The 12,566-nt window shown below is 48.9% G+C and overlaps 1 protein-coding gene across 1 annotated transcript; it reads right to left on the reverse strand.

Moving 5' to 3' along the window:
• Positions 1-1,987: 1,987 nt before the first annotated feature.
• On the reverse strand, positions 1,988-11,733 carry LOC142564630 (uncharacterized). The gene is made up of 4 exons (XM_075675699.1): positions 11,573-11,733; positions 9,429-9,743; positions 6,291-6,573; positions 1,988-2,960 (listed from the first exon to the last, which is right to left on the reverse strand). The coding sequence occupies exons 1-4, from the start codon at positions 11,603-11,605 to the stop codon at positions 2,416-2,418; spliced, it is 1,176 nt and encodes a 391-aa protein (XP_075531814.1). The 5' UTR covers positions 11,606-11,733; the 3' UTR covers positions 1,988-2,415.
• Positions 11,734-12,566: the final 833 nt, after the last annotated feature.

The raw sequence follows: 12,566 nt of genomic DNA on the forward strand, positions 1-12,566 counted from the left end.
TCTGCGAAGTACACTGAACCTTTCTATATTGCCTTCATAGATTATGAAAAGTGCTTTTCATTCAGTAGATACACCATAAGTCATAGGGCATTGCGCAATCAAGGTGTACAGGAGGCATACGTGAATATATCGGGAACAATCTACAGATTCCACAGCTGCCTTGGTTCTCCACAAGAAAAGGAGAAAGTTATACTATCAAGAAAGGGGTCAGGGATGAAGTCACAATCTCTCCAAAGCTACTCACAGCACGCTTACAAGCAGTATTCAAGCTATTAGACTGGGAAGGCTTATGAGTGAGGACCAACGTCGAATACCTTAGCAACCTTCGGTTTGCAGATGATACCGTACTGTTCAGCAGTGCTGGGGACGAATTAAAACAAATGATTGAGGACCTTAACCGAAAAAGTGTAACGTTGGGGTTGAAGATTACTATGAAAAAGACAAAGATAATGTTCGATACTCTGGCAAGCGAACAAGAATTCAGGACGGCCAGTCAGCCTCTAGAGTCTGTACAGGAGTACGTTTATCTAGATAAATTACTCACAGGTGACCCTGATCGTGAGAAGTAAATTTACAGAAGATCAAAAGTAGGTTGTGGTGAATACGGCAGGCATAGGTCAAATTCTCACTGTGTGCTTTCCACTCTCTTTGAAAAGAAGAGTGTTCAGTCATTGCATTCTACAGGGGCTAACATATGGGGCAGTAACGTGGAAGGTCCGCGCAAAGAGCGATGGAACGAAAATGTTAAGCGTAATGTTGAGAGACAGGAAGAGAGCGCTGTGGAACAGAGAGCTGACAGGAATAACTGGTATTCTAGCAGGCATTACGAGAAAAATAGTAATCTGAATATGACACTCCCTAACGCAATATTTGAGTGTAGTTATGTACGTGTTTGCATGTCGCCATATATTGGCTGGCAAGAAAAATCTGTCGTATGCTGCACGTTCCAAACGGAGCAAAGTCTGGCGCCATTGCCTCGCTAACAGGGAGATTGCGAGAGGCGGCGCGGAGGTGACGCGTAAGCGCGATTCGAAGGAGCCGCCCAAACAGACCTCCGCTCATTCAGCGCTTTGTTTCTACATATGGTGTCAGTGACGTCATCGGTGAACAGATGACGCGCGCTACTCTGGCGCCATGTCGCAGCCATCATCGCCACAGAGCCAGTCTTGTGAGAAACTACGCTTTTCTTCTCACGCTTCCGGCATACCCACCTCTTCCGCTTTCCGCTTCAGGGTGCGGCTCCACCTGCCTCTACTGCTTTCCTCCTCACGCTCTCTTCGCTATCGCCATTTTTCATCGCTGCGTTCCGCGTTCCCTCTTTCATCCTTCGCTGTGCTCGTTCACTAGGTCATGCCGAAGACGCCGACGCCGACGGTCACCGCAGGAACGTGTGCCGGAGCTGCGCTCTAAAAGTGGCAGTTCGAATAAGCTTGCAAATATAAAGCTTCCTCTGAGGGATAAATCCGGTGCCGGTGACGAAAGATTTTGTGTTCAGGAAATCAGCCGGCCGATTCCCTTATCACTCTACGATGATTTAGTAATTCTGTTCAGTCTTCAGGGAACTCCCCCTCAGTCTATACACATCTCAAAAGCTTCATCACCCTTTTTTAGCCTGCCTCTGTGGATTGCTTGAGAAGCACACAGGCGGTGTTTCGCACAGAGGCGAAAGATAAACTCGAAGACGGATGCTAAAAAATATCGCTGAATGCTGAAAATTTAAGGGTGAAGAAAAAAAGTTCTGATGACCAGAAAAATCCTCTATAAGCAAGATGGCATCGTGAAAGTGAAATAGGAGTGGCGAGATATGGATTCCATTACCTTTTTTTTTGCATGGAATGTCAAAACACTGTATAAACCACTGCTAGCACTTTGTCACATCTGAAGTCCACGTCCTAATTACAGCAAGCGTTCCCAAACAAAATTTTCTGCAATGGACAGCTAATTTTGACGAAAATGTTTTTCAGGGAGTGACAGCAATACATGTGCGAGAAGCAAACTTTATTCGCTTGAAGCGGCTCAATCGCTACGTGTTCAAAATCGCTGTCCCAGCGACTCTTGCACGAAGCATTTTACCAGCGGGCAAATGTATCCAGCAGAAGTAACGTTCGCCTAAGCCACTGCGTGGCGCTGTTAAGTAAATTGTCGAGTGGTCAAGCAGTGACACTATGACAAATCTTTCATCACTCGACAGCTTATCTGTGCAGTTACTGCCACTTACACGAAGCCACAGATTAATCTGCCCACGGTGTGTCTTGCGTCGCGCAAGGAACCCCAGGTGTTTGGCTCGCCAGAAGCAGACCACGGACAGTCAACAGACTGACCTACTTCAGGTGTAAACCGATAGCTGTCCGTATGCCAAGGCGGGGTGGGGTGGCCTGGGATTCCAAGAACGTGTACGGGTAGCTGGTAATTCGGTCAGTCCAGTGGCAACTGTTCGTACTCCAGATCCACCGCGTTCCTTCCGCGAGCTCGGCCGGAATCCGTGACGTCATCGCCTTGGCTGCCGTGGTCGTGGCCCGTCGTTTGCTCCCTCTGAGCGTCGGTGTTTTCGTTGGTGGCTGCAGATGCAGCGCGCATGGACCCCTCTTGGCGGCGCGGGCGTGGGTAGCGGAAGATGCTGCGTTGATGCTGCAGTAGTAACTGCTGCTGCCGCTGTTGATATTGCTGCTGCTGATGCTGTTGTTGCAGCTGTCGCTGCTGTCGCTGTCGCTGTGGCTGTCGCTGTAAGTGATGCTGCTGTCGCTGTAGTGGTCGCCCTACCTGTTGCTGTTCTTGCTGGATCAGTAGTTCCTGCGGTTGACACTCCTGCTGCAGGCGCTGGCGGTGGGCGTCTAGAAACTGGAAGCGATGTGCACGCATCGGTGGATTGGCACCCATGGCCTCCGCGGCTCCTCCGAGGGTCAGGAAGGAGGAGAAGGCGCTGCATTCTTCGGCGAAGCTCTCGACGGGCGAGGAAGCACCTGTGCGACAGCGCAAAGGATGAGAAGCATTTATCAATAGGTTGCACGCCTACGAATTGGTGGCTCAACAACGAAAGTCACAAGAGTTGAGAAGCATGTTGCCCAGAGACGTGTCTACGGCCTTACAGCAAGGCTTCTTAAACAAATGTAATGCATTTTGACATGCTCAGTAACGCACTCTGGCACAAAAGGTGACTGCTGGCTAATCCTTTAGCGGGTATGGCTGCTTGCAGATTTAGTGAACTATGTCTATGCTTGTTTAAACGTTTAAACTATGTTTAAACGTTTCTCAGCTAGGTCTTCCGCAACTTTCCGGTATCATAATGGAGCGGAAACTACGTCACCGTTTGACATAACGGCCTCCAGGCTGAGCAGTCCAAGACAAACGAGTAGACATTCACGACTTGATTGTCGTCCCCGTGTAGTAACTACCAACAAGAGAGGCCTTACCCTTATGCCAGAAGTGCAATATTTTCACTATACCTAACCCCTTCACCAAAAGTGGATGGTGCTGTAGATTTCTACTACCCTTCGCCTAACCTCGGCAGCAAACTTAAGTCGTTATTTCGGTAGTCTTCAGGTTGGTTCTCGTTGCCGAGAGATGGAAGCCCGTCATATGGCAACATGCAGACAGCCAGCCATGCCACTGGCCTAGGTTGGCGCGGCTGCCGACAGCATGCGCCACCATACGCTTCGCGTTAGCTCGCTCCTCCATGCGATTCAGGCGCTCATTGATGTGCACGAACGCGTGAAAAGGCTTATTTTTAATAGATGCAATGGTTCCAAATAAATGAATTGATAAGTGCTGCTTCATTGTTCGACGCGCCTTCTGCAAAGTGGATAGTTTGCGTAGTACGCTGTTAGAGGCGCTTTTGGTGTCCTTGCGTTTTTGTTGTCTTGAACCATAGCATATGTTATGCATATGCACCAACAACAGCAGTCAAAGCTTCAGAACAATTACAAGTTGTTCAAATACACATACAGGAGCCGGACCAACAATTCGGACTATTTCGGCTTTTTTTTCTTTCGCGGGACCTTGCGAATTGAGGCTATGTACGTGCTCAGTGATGTTTCTAAATGCATGAATGCGTGAGAATTCTGCTACACATCTTTCTCGACTCCCAAACGAGCTATGGCTATGGTGACGTGAGGGTATGAAGTCTCTCACTTTACATTTGATTTCTAAGCCACAGGGTGGCATATGTTTTAGCGATGTGTGATGGTGAGCAACTATGGATGCATCGTGATAAAACGTTTGATCAATGGCAAAAAGGGGTACGAACCGAATTTGGTAGTACCGGCAAACGAAAACCCCATGCGTAGAGCCTAAGGAACATGCAAGGAACACAATACAGGCTAAATTTCCGGGAGTTCTCTCACTCCCCAATGGAGTACGCGTATTACGACGACAGTTGCAATGTGCGATTGTCGGCATGACATCATAAGGGTATTCTACTGGCGCAAGACGCAAGAAGAATGGACGCAGGAGGACAAAGACAGCAGCGCCTCCTTATGCATGCCACCTTGGTTGCGCTGTTAGAATTCCCTACGAAATAGCACGTTCTCTCACAACTGTGCGCTGCAGAGTGACTCGGTATACATCTAGAATGTGGAATCAAGCAGAAAAATAATATGAGCGAGGAAAGACACAAATTCCCAGGGAAATCCACATCAACAGCGGTGCTTACTTTATCTCGAATTCTGAACTCTGCCCTCAACTATCAAAAGATTGCTGTTAGAATTTTTATCGACATAAAAAAGGCGTTTGATACCATTTGTAACTCGGCGCTACTGAAAAAACTTAAGTGCTATGGTATTATCGATGGAGCTCATGACTTCTTTTCCAGTTATCTCACGTCGCGAAAGCAGAAAGTACTAATTGACGGTTTTTTATCCGAATCTAGGAATGTCACATGTGGTGTACCCCAAGGATCCGTATTGGGTCCCATTCTATTCGCTCTATACGTTAATGATTTCCCGCGAATTCTACAATCATTTAAAACATTAATGTACGCGGACGATACTGTAATTTTATTTGCAGGTAGTTCCCTTGAAACCTTACAATATACTGTATCCAATGCACTACTAGCTGTTTCCATGTGGTTTCGTGACAATCAACTATTACTAAATGCCGATAAAACAAAATACGTTGTTTTCCATTCACGAATGAAAACTCTGGACTACGTTTCAATTAGCATATCATTAAACAATCGAACCATTGACTGTGTTCCGAGTATTAAGTATTTAGGCATTATATTTGACAGTAACCTTAACTGGAGAGACCAAATCAATACCGTTTGTAAAAAAGTTGTCATTCAACTGTTACGCTCTCACACGAGCACGTCAATACTTTGATTTGACGTTGCTACGAATATTATATTTTAGCCTATTTCACTGCCACCTTAGCTATTGTTGTGAGTCTTTGGGCCAAACGTAGATACATACCTTACCCCGTTATTCCGATTACAAAAACGAGCTGTTCGTGCGATTACTTTTTCCTCGGTGTGTCATCCCTCTAATCCTCTATTTCAGAGGCTGCGTATACTGCCGTTTACAGTCATATGAGACGACAAGATTTCCTGCTTAGTAAATAAAATAACAAACACAAGCACACCTCTGCCGCGTGCCATTTTCACGTTTCCGTCGTTAAACACACGGCATGCACGCAGCGGTAATCTTAATCGCCCTTTATGTTCCAATGTGTACGGCGAAAGGTTAATTAAATTCTCTGGTGTTAAGCTGCGGAACAATTTGCCTCTTGAAATAAAACTCGCAAGAAATTTTCACATTACATGCAAATGCCACTTCTTATCTTGTCAAGCACGGTCTTGAGTTATGTTTTTGTTTTGTTCATTTTTAGCGCAGTTCTGTGATTATTTATAGTATTTACCGCTTATGGTATGATACTTGCGCTATTTTGTTTTTATAAGACCGCTAATTATTGCAACACATTTCTTGTGTTGGGCCCATCACTAGCAGCTTTAGGCTATGGGACCAAATATCTTTGTGCACACGTTTCATATTATTGTGTAATAAGATTTCCTTTAAAAAAAACGCATACCATCGTGCGTCTTCCCTTCGTGCAGCTGTCCGGCGCCATCTCTCGTCACTGACATTTCTTTATGGTTGTTTCCACCGTGTAAATGGTACGCAGACTCCCATTGTACAGCGAGGCGCTACAGCATGGCCTCTGAAATCTCACCCGCGCGCTGCCGGATCTACACTGGAGAGCAGTCACGTGTTTCACCCGATGTGGCGCCGCTACTGTCCTTTCCAGAGTTTCGAGAGGAAAGAACGAGTTTCCGAGAAACAGGGGGAGGACGGACTCACGGTAGGAGATGTAGTGCTGCAGGTCTTCCTCAAAGTCTTCAAAGTCCACGACGTCGCTCTCGTTCACGTTCCAGGGCATGAGGAACGGAAGGAAGGACGATGCGTTACGCACCCCGTCCGCGTTACCCATGTCGTCCACGTAGAGGGGATACGGCGCCGTCGCCGGATGGGCGCCGTGCTGGAAGTGGCCGGCTGGTTGCAGGGGCTGCCGTACCTGCGGCCGTGGAGGCGACATACCGGGCGGCCTCTTCCGCTTCTCCATTGTGGTCCAGAGGAACTCCATCTGGAAGGCCGTGTGCGGAGCGGCGTCAAACCAAAGCATTTGGATGTGCCAACGATTGCGTGCGCAATGCAGCCAGGCCTATTAAGGAAAGTGTGATAGAGGTGAGCGTCTCTACAACAAGATATACCGTAGGAGAAATTCTGTCCCTGTTCTATCGTGAGCTGCGCGGTTTGCCCTCTTTACAACGAAGTCACCTATACAACGAATGGTTTTGGACCCCGAGCACTTTAAGGCTACTTGGTAGCTCAAGGGTAACAAAACAATTTAACAACGCCAGCGAAGGGAATGGACAAGAAATGACAAAGCCAGTGCTGACATCCGACTGCTGAATCATTTTTTTCAGGTTGACGTTATATATAGCACAAATGAAGCAGCAAAAAAATCAAACACAAGGATATTATCCCTTAGTCTATTGAGCAAGAAAGTTGTTAACCGCGACATTCATGTCAATTGCCACGCGCATTATAAAACATATGCCACATCGCTGTAATATTTGCGCTTTCATCGAGGAAAATGTGTAATTTTTGTTGTTTTGTTTGCTTGGCTTTGTAGCAGTAAATGCGATTACTGAATTTTATTTTTCTTGCCTTCTTTTGTGACATTCCATATATATATAGATGTGAGAAACTAATATAGTTAGAAGTCACCGCTGTTTTGCTGCCGTTGGCTCTTTCATAATTGTTTGCTGAGAGTAAGAAGAAACATTGAATCCTTTTAAACGGACAAGGTTTTCTTTCAAAACTCCATTTTGTAGCACTAATAATATGCCCCGGTGATTAGAACATAAAATGAAGGTGAAACTCTCATTTTTCTTTAATTTCATGCGAGAATCATTAAGGTGGTATGTCAGTGTGATTTTGTGGATTCCAAAGTATCTTCTCGCATTGCGGCTTTTGTGGTACAATAAATTCTGTCCAAACTTGCTAACTCCAGTATTTGGCCCTTTCAGAAAACAATGCCTTTTTATTTGTACTTCGAGAATTCTTTTTCTTCAAAGCCCACATAAGTTACTCGGATCTGGTTGCTGCAGAATATGCTCAGAAGGACATTATTTACCAGAAAACCTACGTTAAGTAGCTTCCTAGTTACGAACTTTAGGGTACATGTTTGTATTGTAAAATTGAAAGATGTCGTGATAAAGGTCTGGTTCCGTGTTTCTATGTTTAATAATGGTCATGTAAACTGTAATAACTCGCCTCGAACTATTCGTTGAATTTACGTGGTTTATTCAGTGAATCCATTGTGTTGGTTTTTTCGCGAATGATGTCCTCGTGGGGGCATAATTAACCTGTAGTGACGTGGTTCGAGTACCTGTCGTGGGTCATTTAAAAAAAGTGCTCTCAATGAAGAAAACACTATCTCAGTCCATATTTTAACAAGGCCCGAGCAGATGCCTTAAGCGCGGGCTACATGTAGCGAATTGTCACTGCGAACGCGGCGCGGCGAACAAAGCGCGGCGGCAAGACGTCGAAGATGCGCTGCATAGCAATACATGAGGCGAACAGCGGGCGGACGCCGCCGCGAGTTCGCCGTGTTGGCGCCAGTGTTATCAGACTTAGCATACGCGTTGTGGTAAACGATGAAACAAATATAACCGCTTTTTAAGGTGGCATATACCGCTTTCATAACTGAAAAATACACCGACACTAGCGCAGACACCAACGTGGTTGCAGAAGACGAGAAAAGGCCGCGCGCGAAAGACCAGCATGCCTAGCGACCGGAACTGGCGCCTCCCGATTGGCTGTCGTCTGTCCGCTGCGCGCTCGACGTTTCCGGCGGCCTGACGAAAATATTTGGACAGACAGGTTGGCGGCGGCCGTCAAATTTTTGGACGCCGGCCGTCGGGCGTTCGCCGCCCAAGGAAGTTCGTCACTCGGATGCCGGTTATTCGCTCCATGTATTCCGGGCTTTAAATATCTATGACGTCACGGCGAAATGTTACCAGAAAATGAGGTGCCGCCAATACCTTTTCGTTTTTTTTTGCGACTTTTCTGGGTAACTATCCCTTTTCTCAGGGTAACAGTGACTTTTGGTATTGTGGAATAGTAGTTCACTTACCGATACAGCTCAAATATGGTTTCTCTTTAGAGTCCCTTCAATTTGCTACTACGATGTAACCAGGTAAATAAACGGCTCTTCACAGTCAACCACTGTCGTTCGGTAATTGTCAAAATGTGTCTCTGAAGTGGCTCAACGTTGCTTTGTTTTATATGCATAGCAATTTACGGGTGGCAGAAGGTTTTCAGCGGAATGTGTATTTCAGCGAGTTTTCGCGACCGGAGTGGAGGCCGTAATAGGAAGTAGGCGAGGCATTTCGAAACTACCAAGATGAGACCAACGGACGTGATTGTGATTGGCTGAAGCGATCCCTGACGTCACCTCTGGAAACAGAAGTGGAAAGAGTCTTCGCCATCGTTGAGAGAGAGTGACGGAGGAGGAAGGGATAATCGCGGAGGCGGAGGGGCCGCGCTGTCGCTATTGCCGCGTGACCTGCAAGCGAGGCCTTTAATCGTTCCGGAGCTTAACAAGCGTATTTTACAAGACTGGACGTTGGAAGTTTTTTGTTGTTATTACGGTAACGTGAAATAAATCATCATTACGTGTGACGTGCAAGGGAAGTTAAAGGCGTGTAAGTGAACTACGGCTCCAGCTAAAGTTTCCGTGGTGAAGCGCTCGAAAGCGTTACATGCCGGTCCCTCATTAAAGTGCGTGGTTGAGCTACAGACAACTGAAACCCCCAATGCTACTGCTCCAAAGAAACAGTTTCGCTGGAAACTGGGATGGGATTCTGCAATCTCGCACAGGTTGGCTGCATTTCTTTTTTGTGTGCACGCGTGTGCGAACAAGAGGCGCACCTTTTTACGCTCCCTGTTCAGCGCCAGTTGCAGCTGCGCGTTCTCGTCTTGAAGGGTGAGAATCTCGTTCTTGAGGTTGCGACGCCGAACCTGCAAGTCGGCCACCTGCTGCACCAGGTCTCGCATTCGGGCCAGGTGTGACACGAACTGGGCGAGGCGCTGGTGGCCGTTGCCGGAGAAGCCGCGGAGAGCCTGCTGGCGGCAGGAAGAAGGCTTGGCCCCGACGAGGGCGTCTCCCGTAGGCCGTCGGTTATTCCGTTGGTCCCCAGACCCCGCGGAATCTCCGTTACCGGATTCGCCGTCCCGCGCTGAATTCTGCGAAGGTGACAGCGCGCGTGTAAACAAATTATATCAGTAAAAAGAATCAACAAGGACGTTTGTGAAATACCGGGCTAGTTCTTTAAGAACCGCTGGAATCCCGCAGAGAGGCATTTTGCATGAAGCACGTGGTGTGCACGCCAGATGACACCAGGCCACTCTGATGTGCACACCAGAACACACCAAGCCACTCTGGTGTCCACACCACGTAACGCCCGACCGTGCTGGTGTTAACACTAGAAAACACCGGAACACACCAAACCAGTCTGGTGTATTTTTCAACTGGAACCTAAAGAACTAAGCAAGGGCAAGCGCACCCAAGATCAGGGAGCAGAATGGCGCGGTGCGCAGTGAAACCACCACGCGACCACATCACGTGGCAGAGGCGACCACGTATAAGTGGCTCTGGCATCGGCCCAGTTTACTATTACACTACTTCCGCGATCGGCCCAATTTGCTCGTCAACACACCGACGGAGCGGATTCGCTGTGTTCAGTAGATGACCGAACATTCATTAGAATAACTCGCAACGTGCAGATGACACTTTCTCCTCTGGAAGCGGGAGCGTTGAAACTTTAAGGCTTGGATCTTCCTTTTGCCGCCCCGGGCATGGTAACCGGCAAGTATTAGTGCGCGTGAGTGGCGACTTCCTATGTATACGTGATTGTGGCGCGAAATACATTTCGTGAAAAGGGGACAGAAAAAACAATGTCTCAGCTTCGCGCGAAAGGCGAAGCATCGATTGCGCTAGCAAATTAGTAGACAGCTATATGAATTACGGATAGTAGTTTTCCCGGCCGTATAACCTTGGAAAGAACCGCTTACTAAGCATGATGTCAGCGCGCACCAGCAAGCATGAACACATCACACTCGATGAGTGTGGGCACTCTCTGTCAAAACGCTAGTTTGAGCAAGCGCGGCAGGGGCAGGGAGCGAAGTGACCTTCGTGCGGTCTGTCGCATCAACGCAAACGCGGCGAGAACGCAGCGCGCACAAAGGTATCAAACGACTGCAGATCTCTCTCAAGGCAGGCGCACGCGATCCCGCGCGGCCATGTACCGTAATCGAAGCCGACCTCCCCGCCCCCCTCACCAACGCGCTGCCTCCCCGCTTTCTTCCACGTATGGCGCGCGAGGTTGAGCCGCGATCGCTAGTTCCCCTTGCGTCCGGTCGCGAAATGCGCATTTGCCACCGGAGCACAACGTCGCCCGCCACCGCTCCCTCTCATACCCCACGGCCTTTCGCGCGACGGAAGACAGCGCGTTTGCTCTACGCTTTCCCCCTTCGCGCGCGCCAGACTGAGCCGTGATCGCCGGCTTCCCTCGCCTGCTTCCGCTCGCACATACAGCGCACGATGGGCGGCGACGGTGGTATCAGCCTTGGACTTTATGCGGAACATCACGGCAACGCCGGCGGAGACGACAAAAATGCACCTGAAATGTTCATATAATTGCTATTGCGATGGAAGAACAGACTAGAAGAATAGAAGAAGCGCGAATGCACGGTGCGTTTGTTTCGTGGAGCCAGCTATAATTAAAAATGCACAGATGTAGCAGTTGCGCCGACGTTCCAGACATTCTCCGAGGATGCAACGCGCTTGGCGCAGATGTTGGCCGCCGTTTACTCTTGCCTATGCTGCGTCACAGTGCCGTCTTTGTATAATATGCTAGAATAGCGCTTGGCTTCCACACAGAGAGAGCGAGCACTTCCCCAAACCAGTGTCCGTCGTGATCGACGATAATCTCGCCGCCATACTTGGCGCAGAAAGGCGGAGGGATCCAAGCCTCCATCCGACGGCTCGAGTCGAAAGCTGCTGTCCAGCTTACCTTTGAAGATCTCGTCTTCTTGCGGCGCTCCATGGCCGGCTAGGGGATCAAACCGCCAAAAGCATGACAACCGCGACACACGCGGGAGACGCGGACCGCGTTCTCATCTCGCGCCCATAACGTCATCTTTCTCTTCTTTCGACTTCCTCCCAGCGGCATGTGATGCACGGCGCGTGCACGATCATTTCGGCAGCTTGAGGACGGGCTTCTCCCTTTGCGAGCGTCTGTACTGCATGATGGACAGTGACTGACTGACTGACTGAAAAACTTTATTGTTTGAAGTATTTACAGGGATCGTGTGGAGCAGTCCTTAAGGGGCTGTTCCTTATAGAAACTATCTGGGCACCTCATTACAGGAACCCATTGGCTGTAGCCGCGGCTCGGGCACGGCCGACCAAGGCCTTCTGGCTCGCCAGGTCGGAGCAGCCGAGCAGGGCCGCCTCCCAGTCCTCCCGGGTAGGGTTGGGTATAGGGGGAAGGTGAGGGGTTCATTGGCATGCCCACACCATGTGGAAAATGTCCGAAGATTTTTCCTCACAGTGCGGGCACTTCCCTGTGCACGCAGGGTCGAAATGTTTTTGGATTGCCGGGCACAACAGTGTTTTAGTATAGAGGCGAAGGAGTAAACGCTCATCCGCCTTCGTGAGGCCCTTACAGGGCTTAGGAAAGATTGCATGGCCATATTGGTGGTGTTGGGTGATTTCCTTGAAGGTAAATACCGGATTGGGGCCGGAGTCCGCAGCGACGGGAGGCGAAGGCGATGCCCGGAGAGTGAGATGGACAGTGCCTCGTGTTACTTTTGTCGTTGCGAAGACGCTATAGTACAAAGGCTCCTCTTACGAAGATGAGAAAAGGACTTTGCACCCGGCACTGCAAATCGACTGGAGGACAGAGTCGTCAGGGAAGAAAAGAAAAACGGCAAGCGCGGACTCGGCTGGCCGCCACTCCTGAGCGTTCCTACACTTCTTTCGGGCAACACTGGGCTCCGCGACGG

The sequence above is a fragment of the Dermacentor variabilis genome, chromosome 11 (assembly GCF_050947875.1).
Source record: "Dermacentor variabilis isolate Ectoservices chromosome 11, ASM5094787v1, whole genome shotgun sequence".
In the NCBI taxonomy this organism is placed as follows: Eukaryota; Metazoa; Arthropoda; class Arachnida; order Ixodida; family Ixodidae; genus Dermacentor; species Dermacentor variabilis.

Excerpts from the sequence above, each read along its gene's own strand:
- LOC142564630 (XM_075675699.1), bottom strand. The coding sequence starts at position 11,605 with ATGGAGCGCCGCAAGAAGACGAGATCTTCAAAG. Across the intron at positions 9,744-11,572 it reads AGAAGACGAGATCTTCAAAG|AATTCAGCGCGGGACGGCGA; the intron begins GTAAGCTGGACA and ends TCACCTTCGCAG. Across the intron at positions 6,574-9,428 it reads TGAACAGGGAGCGTAAAAAG|ATGGAGTTCCTCTGGACCAC; the intron begins GTGCGCCTCTTG and ends ACGGCCTTCCAG.